General features: G+C 36.4%; 1 protein-coding gene across 5 annotated transcripts; it reads right to left on the bottom strand.

Annotated features, from left to right (window-relative positions):
* Nucleotides 1-1,917: 1,917 nt before the first annotated feature.
* LOC101483167 (protein phosphatase 1 regulatory subunit 12B) lies at nt 1,918-12,070 on the bottom strand. Of its 5 annotated transcripts, none has more exons than XM_076884264.1 (8): nt 12,012-12,070; nt 9,317-9,492; nt 5,357-5,373; nt 5,045-5,183; nt 4,242-4,343; nt 4,006-4,056; nt 3,876-3,926; nt 1,918-2,334 (listed from the first exon to the last, which is right to left on the bottom strand). In XM_076884264.1, exons 2-8 carry the CDS (start codon nt 9,416-9,418, stop codon nt 2,248-2,250), a joined length of 549 nt encoding a protein of 182 aa, XP_076740379.1. In that variant the 5' UTR covers nt 9,419-9,492; nt 12,012-12,070; the 3' UTR covers nt 1,918-2,247. The 5 variants fall into 5 exon arrangements, with proteins under 5 accessions (XP_076740379.1, XP_024658331.1, XP_076740380.1 ...); XM_024802563.2 differs by having other exon boundaries at nt 9,317-9,495; nt 12,012-12,063; XM_076884265.1 differs by lacking the exon at nt 12,012-12,070 and having other exon boundaries at nt 4,006-4,053; nt 9,317-9,661.
* Between the last annotated feature and the right edge of the window lie 535 nt (nt 12,071-12,605).

Below are 12,605 nucleotides of genomic sequence, written 5' to 3'. Positions count from 1 at the left end.
TAGCCCCTTTTTCGTCACACGTCATTAAATTGTACCTCCTCATCTTCTTGCTTTTCAAGAAAATTAGCTTTTATTTAAATTGTAGGATAAATTAAACTGAATTCAGTTGTAAATTCATTATTCAGTAGTGTCTTCTTTGCTTCATAAGTAATTAAATATTATTACAGCATACCAGATTATTGATGCTGTTCTTTTAAGTAGCTACCATCTAATAATCAAGCAATCAATATTTTTTTTCATTACAAATGCCACTGTATGAACTGATATACTTTAACTAAGGGATTACAATAGGATGAGCTGGTGTTGTGTCGCTTGTGCATGCTCTTAGATACTGACGCTGTCTACCACATCATTTACAATGTGGGCCTTCATTTTTCTGCTTTTTGAGTCATTATCATTTACGTTTAGATAAAGCCTTATTTATAAGATGGAGTGCATGGAGATGAACGCGCCTAATCCTCTCTGCACTCTCTTTCACATTAAGACTGTTTCTGGTTTCGAGGAGATGAGCTGAAGACAGAGGATTAATGTCTAATTCCAATATCTTTTTTGTGGAGAAGCACCTCATTACATCCTTTAGTACACCGTGTGTCAGCACATCCTCTACTCTTTGATATAGAACTTATATTTTACATGTGCTAGTTTATGTATTTTCAACAGGAGTGTAGAGCCGGCATTCGTTAAATGGTCTTCTGTTAAGGTATGTTAGGTATGTTCTCTGCAATGCAGGCAACAAAATCCCTGTCTTCCTGGGTCTCACAAGCTGTCTTGGGCACAGAGCAGACCCAAACAGTGCAGATTCAACATTCAACATTCGAAATGCAATACTGCCAACCTGCTGCTTCGGTAATGGTTCCTTTACAGTCATAATCCTGTTAAGTCAACATAGCCATATAACAGAACATCCAAAGACAGTCAAGCTCGCTTGTATATTCACTTACCCAGCAACATAGACAAGGGAAATGCTTGAATGTCGTTCGTCATTCTTGTTTTGTCTTGTTGTAGAGGTGTGTCAATAGTTGTGCCTTTTTGTGAACTGCATGATTTAATTCTGTACAGAATCCATGTTTTTCCAGCAGAAAAGCAAACAAAAAAGACCAAAAAAGTTGTACTCATACATCATTCTGTGTAGAACTGAAGTACTCAAGGGAACCAAAATATGAGGATGTGATCAGAGCATATCTCTGTGTTGTTCATATGTAATAATAGGAAATAAAGGCATTTTAAGTAGCTTTGTCCCATGTGTTGTGTAAATGTATGTAGAGGATGCATTTCCATTTATGGTCAGCGGATGGCGTTGCATGCATAAAATAAATGCCAAGAAACAGCTTAGTAGCTGAGTGTGACACATAGATGACAGCCCAGCGTTTTAAAAAAAAAAAAGTAAGACACAGTTTTATGCCTTTAAATAAAGGATATCATATTCACCATTTAGCGATAAAGTCCATGTGATTTGATCAAAATCACCACAACTCCTACTTAATTGACGCTAATATGACAGATTAATAAGTGCATGAGATTGAGGCGATATTTTACAAGAAAGCTAAATTTGTTTTGACACTTTTATAGGGAAAAAATATATAAATACATAATTTTTTTAAACATTTTTTCTATTTAAACTTGTAAGCCAGAGATCGTGTTACTTGCAATATCATCAGTCAAGGTAAAGCTCTTAAATCAGAGATGACACTCCTACGTTCCTAAAAAATGTTTCTCATCCATCACCCACTGTCCCTGATAGTTCAGAGCCCATTTTCATGATCTGCATATGGAATAGGCCAAATATTGCTGTTTCCATGGCAATGCTTTTTTGGAAATACCTGCAATATTTTGTCCATTTTTGTGAAAGTGTCTACTCAGTAACAAAATTTCACACACTGTTTACTTGAGGACAATTTACTCACGTAAAGACAGTAATAAGAAACACGTAAACTGGCATTTGCCTTTATTTAGAAATATTTAGTGAGTTTACATTTTAAATTTTAAATTGATGCATTGTGCATTTACAGTTGGACAAATGTGTCTTTTTATATGTGAACAGGAGGATGGAAAATCAGTATTAAATCAACATCTCTTTCATCTTTCTAAACAATCAGTAGAAAGGGCTCAGTTTAATACATTCTGCTGACCAATGTACATATCTTTTCAGAGGATGGACTTATGCTTTCAGAAATTTAAAGGATACAGATTAAAATATGACTTCTTGAATCCTTTCTTCTTCTTCCTCCCTCCTGTCTGCTTCCCTTCTCACTTGGAGAGTTTGGTGATGACACGGATTAAAGCCCCATTCTCATCCTTTAGTCTCTGGTTTTCCATCTTAAGCTCTGCTTTAATCTGAGGGAAAAGAGAGTATAAAAACATAAGGGTGGACAGAGTATCTAAAAAGTCCTACAATTCGTCCCAGGTAGAGCATTTCTGCTTACAGTGGCTAGTATAAGGATTTGCTTGTTCTTAATTTGTAGTTTAAAAGTAAGTTCATATTTTGGTAGTGTCTTCATGGGCTACACACCAAGGACTGGTTTTTATTTCTGGTCATGTCAGTAATCTTTTCAGCCTTGGTCACATCAAATGGGAGGTAGCAGATTCAGAGTACAACAGACCACCCGCAGAACACATGCTAATCTACCTCTTAAAACAAAGGCATAACCTTGGATTCTTGCAAAACCACAAGTAAACATTTTTTTTGCTATAAACAATATTTACTTTGAGCACAAAATTTGTTTCACTAGATTTGATCGACAGTGACCACAACACCCCGTAACTGTCATAACATTTACATATAATATTAATAAATACAATGAATCTTGATCTGTGCAGAGACCACTTTTTAAAAGTTGTGCATAACACAGGAGAGAGAAACACAGGGATACAGAACGGTGTCTTCTAAGAGAAAAAAAATTCTTGCTCACAAAGTGGACAGTAACAAGGTCCTGCTTAAAGTGAAACTCATACAAGTTTGCTGGTGTTTATAAATGATGGACGTAGCTTCAGGGTCTGAAAAGTGAAAGCAATGCAAAAGTGCCTTAAACCTACAGTCTGTCTTATCACCAGCATGAGATGGTTCCTGCATGTTCAGTTGTATAGTAATCTATGGGAAAAAAAATGTTTTTTGGCTCCTTTGAGCTATGGCCAGCGTAAACACTCCCCTGTGGTCTTAGCCGCTACTTTTAAGTTCTCTTTTTAGATTCTGGACCCCATTCAAGTCAAATAGGATGGAAAAAACCAGGTATGCTGCAGAGAGGACCTACCTTGTGACTCATAGTTTGCTACTGTACAAGTGTTCAGTGCTTCTTGGTTTCTCAATCTGATCCATGGCCTGAGGCTTCTAAACCTATTTCTAACCAAACCTGATATCATACTGACTACGGTATGTCCATCTTTTATCTACATTCTATGAAGGTTTCTGGTTTCTACTCTTATTAGTAACTGGTACAGAAAGAAAACTGGCCTAAAGAATAAAAGACAGACTGATCTTTATTAAACAAATACAATGTGTTCATACACACTGACAGACAGATGCTTTTAGACCAGTTTTGAATAATTTCTCTGTTGTAAAGGTATATTTTTAGACCAGCATCTTTGTTTAGGTCTCTCATTCACAGACAACAAGAGGTTTTTGTTTGCATTCACTTGTGCAGAACACAGCAGACATTTGTGGGCTTTACGCTGCACATGAATACTGATTGCTCACTCGCTGCAGTGCTCACACATTGCACAGCCAGCAGAGCATAATGGTGACAAATGATGTCAGCTAAAACCACTGAAGACAAAACAGCTGAGACCACAGCACCAAGTTACAACCAAACACTTACTGTATATTCTCAAAAGAGACTTAATGTTCAAATTCAATTTTAAGGCATTTATAAAACATTTACCTTCAGTTGTTCTTCCATATCTGATATCCTCTTTTTAAGGCTCCAGCTTTCCTTTAAGTATAATCATTAAAGGTAATTAAAATAAACGAGTAAAAATGCTTAAAAAACACTTCTCCTCTTGAGTCCATACCTTTTTTTCTGCTTCTAGCACATTGGCCCCACAGTCATCCTGTCTCCCCTTCTGCAGCAAAGAGAGATTACTATGAGAAAAGATTGCAATTTATGGAAACAGCTTGATTATGGAGTCTCTGTTATCAATGTCTCATATTTATGTAAAAAAAATGGACTGTTGCCCTTTTCAAACAAGTGGTTAATTTGTTTCTCAGTAGTGTTTCTGGATCATTACTTCAGCCTTGCTTAGAGTACCTGTGCTCTCTCCAGCTGGTCTTGCATCATGGTGAGTTCCTGTTTACTTGTTTCCAGTCGGGACTTGAGCCTTTGATTTGTTGCCAGTGCCTTTTCATACATCTACAAAATACCCACATGTTAGGATTTCCACCACCAAACACTGCCACCAGGACACATTTTTGTGGTAGTTTCAGTTTTCATCAATTGCCATCAGGGTCAGATTTCTTCCTTAAAATATCTTGACAGACATTAGATTGCCATTAGGTTTAGTATATGTGTTACATGTATAATGAATCATATTGACTTTGGAGACTTTCTTCCTCCCATGATGTTCACATTAGTGGCTGTGAGGGAAATGCTTCAACAAGTTTTGGATGAATCACTCATGGCACTTGTGTTTGTCAAGATAAGCTGTGCTATCTTTGGTGATCATATTACTTTCATAAAGCGACATAGAACCCATTAGCATCGTAGTATCTGCCCCCCTGAATACGTGATTCTGATTCATTTTCATATAATTTCATATGAATAAACTATTTTTCTCATCTGACAACATTAAAAAAGTGCAGTGGTATTAAATTTACATACTTAATTTCTATTTGAAATTAGATTTGATTATTATCAGCAGTAGCTCCCATTCTATTCATCATTTTCATTAAATCCAAATGTTACGAATTATTGAGCCCACTGAATCTCTGTGTGCTCTTTTTATTTTTGTTCTTTTATTACAATACATACGCATCTACAGTACTGTCAAAAAGTAGCACTCAGAATCTACATATTACAGTCGTGTATATTTGTATTTAAGGTGTATCACATACCTTTTTATAATCATTATTTGCTGTCTCTTCTTGTGCCTTTTTCCTTGCAGATAGTCTGTTCTCTCTTTGTAAAAAGTAGGACTCAGCATGGTTTGTTGATGTGTCATTGGAGACATCAGATGATCCAGATGATCCCAATCTGAAGACACAGGAGATGTATTAACTATTAATTCAGATTTAGCACACTCTTTGCCCAATTGAATGGATATACTCCTGTCAGTAATGGATAGATTCCTGTTTTTGTTGTCATTCTGGTAATACGTGGTAATGCCTTTCTTACTGATGGTGTAAATCAAATTAGAAGAACCTTACCTAGAGAGCCTCTCATGCTGAAATGAGAAGAAAATGTTTTAGAAAGGGGTGCAATCTGACCAAAGTTTAAAAAAAATAAATAAATAAAAAAAATACAGTATGACAACCACACTAATCACTTTTATAAACATTCCTGATTCTCTTAACCAAGATATCAGCTGTGCTTAACCCCTTACATTGCATAAGGAACTATTTCAACCCCATTTTCCAGCAAATGCACAAACATTTTCTTCTGCATAAGACTGTTACACTAAAATAAAGGTAATTTGGACTCAGAGCATGTTTTATTACAGGCACAATGTCAACAAAAATAGATACAGACTATATTATCAATATTCATGCAATTGCATGTCTGGGTTTCTGGAAAATTACTTGTTCAAGAATTATCTTGAAATGGACTTTTAGTGGGGAAAAAAAGGTTTATGGCAGTCTGAAATTCTCAGCCAAGTTAAAGGGGGGAGAGGAAATGATTCCTTAAATAAACTGACAAGCACAGATAGCTAAAACACATCCAAAAAAGGTAATAACTACTGCACCGACTACTGCTTAACTCTAAATTAGGAAATAATTTCCTCAGGAGATGACAAAATATAGGATAGTACATCAACTTATAAGGTTAGTAAATATAATAAAGTATGAAATATAAGGACTATATATATGGTACAAAGTCTTCCACACCAGTTCTGCTGAGTTGACAGTTGAGATCCAGTGACTGGGAAGGCCATAGCATATTTTTTTAAAGTTTGTTTCCTTTTGTGATTTGAAATTTTAAAGTTAAGACCACTAGCAACAATAAGATGTACACTTGTGCTGCCACATTCAACTGTAGTGAAACTATAGACTGTATCTAAACAATGGACTTAGCTTTCTTTTCTGAAGACTATAGCCATTGTAAAAGTCCCTTGAGCCTCTATTCTTCCGTGGCCAGCAACTGGCAGTGCCTATGATGCAAATAGAAGTCAGACTCTATAGAAAACATCCACTGGCTCCTCTGATCCATGAGCTCAATAAACACTCTTCTGCCCCCTGAATAGTCTCTAGCACTTGCTTGAAATATGTTTACCATTACTGCAAAAATTAAGGCTCAAATAGAGAATTGTTTAGAATAGGCATATCTTGTCTGATAAGGTAGGTCTTTCTCTGGGGAGCATGTTGTTATGTTCTCCCCATGCCTGCATGTGTTTTTGTACTGACACTTGGGCTTTCTCTCAAGATTTGTATTTGTGGTTTATCTGGTCATTTTAAATTGGCCATAAACATGAGGTAGATAAAGTACTTAGATTATATATGCTCGAAGCTCGTACCTTGTAGTCCAAAGCACTTTGAGTGGTCAGTAAGACTATAAAACATCACATGAGTTCCACTCCATTTCCATTTCCTACAAGCGCCTTCAGTTTAATGTCACTCATGAAATTTGGTTTCAAAACAGCTAGCAGTGGCAAACATGCTCAGCTAGAAGTTTCACTGCAGGACCAGTTATAGATGATGTCACAGTGGCTATATCCAGCTTTATTTACAATCTGTGAGTGTAACTCAGCACCAGTATAGGAAATAAAGCTGTTTTTTAACATGTGTTTACTGCTTTTTTGTGTATTTTAACTCAGATTGCTCTTGTTATCTAATGCTAACCAACTAGTTTCTGTGTCTGAATTCAACCAAATAGCAAGAGGAAATGAAAAATAAACAGAGAGCCAAGGCAAAACTAAACAGTCATTTTAGAAAAAGGTCAGACTGGAGTCTTCGTTTCAACAGTTGGATGTTTTTTGCAAATGCTGTTTCTTTTGCTCTCCATGCTGACTGCTTACTTGCATGCACCCAAACCTGCTAAATCATCGGTCAATAGCACTCAGACTACAAGCAGCCTATAAACAGAAACATTGTCACTACCAAACATTATGTCCCTTGCCTACAGATTATGGATATCCATATAAAGAATTTCTTTATTAAAATTAGTAGGAACAAATTAGCAACACTATTATGTGCTTGGAGGACTTCTTGGATACTTGTTATTGTTATACTTCAAAAATTTGTCTGCAATAATCTGGTAAGATTTTATCATTTGATTAGCAAACGTTATGGGACAAACATCCTAACCTTAGAGAGCAAAAGAAAATATATGCCCAAGTCCTGTGGTGACATTAGCATTTAGCTGAAAGCACCGCTGTTCCTAAATACAGCCTTGTAAAGATACTAGCATGGCTGCCCACTTTTGTGTGATAGATTAAAAGGCAAGAAAGCAAAATACAGCCTCCAGTAGACAAAAATAGCTTCGCCACGTTTCTTTTCTAAACCCACCTTTTAATCCTCAAGTGTGCTTTCTGTTTATTCATCATAAGAAAAGCTCTTACTGTAACTCTTTTAGTGCAAACAATACGTTTGTTTAAAGCTTGTAAAAGTAATGATCTTGCTTTTTGCCTGTACTTCTGCATTTTGTCTTTTAGAAAATTCAAACAGAGAATTGACTTGTTAATATAAGACAGTCCACACAGTTACAGTTTACACTGCATCTTTATTCTTTCAGAGACCTTTGGTAGAGACTGTAGTATAAACTTCAGCCAAAAAGCAGATATGTATCCTTTGCCTGAGGGCTACATGTCATGTGAAACTGATAAAGTAAGCTAAATTCTCTAAAGAAGAGACAGGGTTTTAAGTTGAAGGCACATTGTGTAAACACAGTGATACGCTTCACTTCAGACATTTATGGGACCTTTAAAGAGATGACATCCAGTCATGTCTGCAAACCCTGCCATGCTATGTAAATGACAATGAACAATATACTGTATTCAGACCTGGAAAAAGCTCGGATTTATATTAAGCAGTATCGCACAGAAACAGATGCTGATCAAAAAGTTTGTGTCTTTGTCTCATGAAGGACTGACTCCATCTGAAATCTGTCCTCCAGCCTTCCCAGATTCTGTGAGGGACTTTTTGTCTAATGACCAGCTATTCCCAAATGGAAAATATGAGCTTCCCTTAGGACTAGCAGAGAGATAAACATCCATAAATACTGGGTTCCCACAAGTCAGTCCTCCAAGCACTCTGTCCCTCTTTCCTTCTGTTCCTCTTCATCCTGTCTTTCATCCCCCCTGCTCTGTCTCTCTTTCTCTCTATTTTTCTCTTGCCTCCTCCTCCTCCTTTCTTCCTGTTGCCCTTTCTCTCACAAACTTTTCTCTGCGTCACACCATATATTTTTCTCAAGAGGTTCTTGGTTTGCATAAACAGATAAGACTAACTGCTCATTACAACATTTCCTTCAAATTTTCTGCTCCCTTGCTCACGAACATCAACGTGTAGCTTTATTTATCAGTTTATGTGTTACTATGGTCATTTGAACTATCCCCATATACAGTAATGAACAATATAAAACTGCACATTCTCCACATGGTTTATTACAAGTATCTAATAATCTAACTCCACAGACCCTAGAATGCAATAAAATAAGTAATCCCAAAGATAAGCTATTCGAACTTAAAGGAAAACACACGATTTATTTAGAATGTAAAAATAGCACATTATTGGGTAAATATAACACTTTGGGCTGTATTGGACTAAATTACCACAAAATCTCCTCTGCAGTTATAGAATGTCAAACTGGACTACCAAAATAAAACATTGTAATCATGTTGCAGAAACAGTTGAAGACACATGAAGTCTAGCATATTTTGAGAAATTCTACTTCCCTAATTTTTCCTAATTGTACTGCATAAATCATACAAAATGATTAGCTAATGCCACACAATTATGTCCAAAAAACAAAACAGACCAAAAAAAAAAAAAAAAATAGAATTGGATTGAAGGCAGTGATGAGTTATGTGTGTTCTAATGCTCAGAAATACCTCTGTGGCTTGTTTTCAACACATTTCTTCGACAATGACCGAACCTCAAAGTTAATGTTTTCCTTTTATGGCATTTCCTGCCACTAAACAAACACTTAAAAGATTAAAGACAATCAGGCCTTACCCGCAGGCTCTTAGTAGTGGCAACAGAAGAAACTGGACAAGAGTCAGAGAACTGCTTTCTGATGCGTGACGGATCTTTGTTGTGAGAGGGTAGAGATGACATCGCTCCTGGGCAGCTGGAACCACTGCATGCAGCAGTATTGTCGTCAGAAGTATGTCCAATTTTTTTTTAATGTTCTTCTTAAACGAAAGAGAAGTAGAGAGATATGTATTTTTTTTATCTAGTAAGATTAAAATCAGATTTGTTTTTTCTTTGGTTAAAGGACAATCCAAGCGTCTTCTTCACGTGATAGTGAGACATTGCATATCAGAAGAGAGTGAAACAATTGCACAAGTGTGAGATAGTGGGGCGAAGTGGTGGGAGAGGGGAGTAGGCGGGCTGCAATGTGTGTGCGTGTGCATGCGTGTGTGCGTGTGTGTGTGTGTGTGTGTACACAAGGATTTATAGCAACATTGTGTAAAGGAATTAACAAACCAGAGTAAAAATTACAAATACAATAAAAAGTCAAATTAATAGTATTTTAAAATGAATATACATTATTCTCTTTTTTAAAGAAAAGCTTGTTTTGTATATTATGGTGTAACTTTGATGCAATGTAAATTCTGTAAATGTGATGTTGTATGTAATGCAAAGGGAAGTAAACTTATTTCAAGGCAAAGAAGTATTTTTTTCCTTGTGAATTAAAATGTGATTTACTATAGAGTCCTTTAAGCAAAAGGGAACCAAGGTTTTTACATTAAAATAAATAAATAAATAAATAAATGAAAACCTACCAGTTTAAATAACTAGCGGAAGACACATCTGAATGTACAGTAGTAAAGGAAGGAAAAGTAATAATAAAAACATATAGGGTGCTTGGCCATGGAGACATGTGTATACTATGTCTTACAGTATATTCTGTCGTTAAAGGTTAATCTTTTGACCGAGCTCCAAGTTGCATGTGTCTGTGGTTACATTAGTTGCAATGCAGTGTAACCAGCTCAAAGGCAGTTTTTTGGCATTCATTTATCTAAAAAGGGTACATTTTCTGCAAGTTATTACCAAATAATGCACTGCTGTAAATTTGTGCCAGTGGTAAAGACACACTTTTTTTTTTTAGCAAAAATATCTGATTCTGAGTAATTTCTTAGCATTATGAGAGGTGAAAGTTTTAGGAATCTTAGTCATACCAAACTAGGGCTTGGTTTTATTTCTTTTTTCAGCCTCAGTGTACACATCATCTCCATGTACTCTAATCACATTAAAAATCTAATAATTCTACAAATTTAAATTTTTACAGGAATGCTGATGGGAGCACATCGTACATGATGTAACTGCAACTAAAGAAGAATTCTGGATTATTCTATTTATTTCATGTTGGACAACAGCGAGACAGTACAGTTTACATAAAGTGCAACATCCTAACAATGTAGGAGTCAGTCACTCACTTAAAAGGGGCTTGCTGTGGCCTTTTAATCAGTTTCAGTTCAAAGACCAAGGAAAGATGACAGTAGTCCACTTAACATGAGAAATCTGAGGTATCTGAGGTTACATTTAACAGTAACTTGTAAATTGGCTACAAAAATAAAAGAATAAATAAAGATTAACGGCACATATCCACTAGTTACAAAGGTTTTGTTTTCTCCATATCCCCTTTATTCAGTATGCTTCATCATCATATGGCAGTAACCAGGCACCACCTGCTGGCAGAAAACAGTACCTTTCACAAAAGAACTTGACACTGAGAGAACTGTGTAAAGTGATTTCCCGTTTTTAAATTGCTATAACTGACTTGTTGGCCTATAATATGTGAAACATATGTTAAATGCATCCCTCACGAATGATATCAAGTCATCTTGAGCCACAAACATGACATTCTTGTCATAAGGTAGAACCCACAATATGGGAACCTGACATTTATGTATCCTTTATTTATCCAGTTAAAAAGTCTAATTGACATTAAAAATTTATTTTTTTTAAAGAGAAATCGGACCAAGAGGATAGCAGAAATATAACCCCTTTGTAAATCCTGTTCACTAAAGTCTATTTAGTAATATAAGTAAAGACATTATAAAAAGCACATGGAAACATCAAGATTGGACACATTCACAGGGCTTCATCAAACCGTCATTAGGTATCAACAAACTAAAATGTGCTGAAAAGAACGGACACTGCAAAGCAAAGAAAAACACTGCTCCTGTAAACAGGCTCTAGCGTCTAGTAGCTTGAAGACCCAAATACTGTCAAGACACACCTCAGCTTAGCAGTGTTGCCAATTTAGCGACTTTGTCGCTATATTTAGTGAGTTTTCAGACCCCTTAGCGACTTTTTTTTTCTAAAGAAAGTCGCTAAAAAAATACGTGAAAGCGCGCATCGCTTTTACTCTCGACAAGCAGCGGGTGCTGTAACGCAGTCAGTTCTTCTTTTACTCTTATGCTGTTTTGTGGATCACAAGGTTTAAAACTACTTACAAACAAACAAACACACACACACACACACACACACACACACACACACACACACACACACACACACACACACACACACACAAAGTAACTCCACCAGAGTGCCTTTTTCGGGTCACTTTTGCCAGTCCAAGCCCGGGTAAAGGAGCAGGGTTGGAATTGTAACATTAAAAAAAACAATAATTGCTAAAATAAATTTAATTTGTAGTTCTAAATAAACTCTAAATGCATTTAGGACGTTTTTTACTCACTTTGTCTCTTCCACGATGTTATTTCTCTCTCCAACAACATAGGTGCAATTAGATTAGCATGATCAATTATGCAAAATAGGCGATGACGTCATTTAGCGACTTTTAGGACAACCAATAGCGATTTTCCTTACTGAGGAGTTGGCAACACTGCAGCTTAGGCCTCTACAGGCTTGGCGTTCTGACTCAGACGCCCAAGCACACCACAGCATTGAAGCTGCTCAGTGAGCAGCTCTTCAACAACTTTTACTGTTGGGTGGCTAATTGCTGAGTGAACCCAGCTGTGCACTGGCCACTCGGGGGAACTGGATGGCGGCCGAAGTCAGGCGAGAAGGAAAACGGGACACACTAAAACACATAACAAGTTTGCTAGGGCCGTAACAGTTACACGTTTATCTATGAAGTGAAACTGCAATGCTTCCATTATTTTATTTATATCTTGGTGCCTTGTTTTTAAACTCATGTATATATGACGTGTGTGTGTGTGTGTGTGTGTGTGTGTGTGTGTGTGTGTTTTAATGCAACTTCCGAAGGAAGGAAGGAATGAAATAAGTAACTATAGAAGTACTTAATATTAATTAACAGTCCGGTTGATTA

The sequence above is a fragment of the Maylandia zebra genome, linkage group LG5 (assembly GCF_041146795.1).
Source record: "Maylandia zebra isolate NMK-2024a linkage group LG5, Mzebra_GT3a, whole genome shotgun sequence".
NCBI lineage: Eukaryota > Metazoa > Chordata > Actinopteri > Cichliformes > Cichlidae > Maylandia > Maylandia zebra.
The sequence above is the reverse complement of the archived record's forward strand: the minus strand, read 5'-3'. Positions and strand labels throughout refer to the sequence as shown.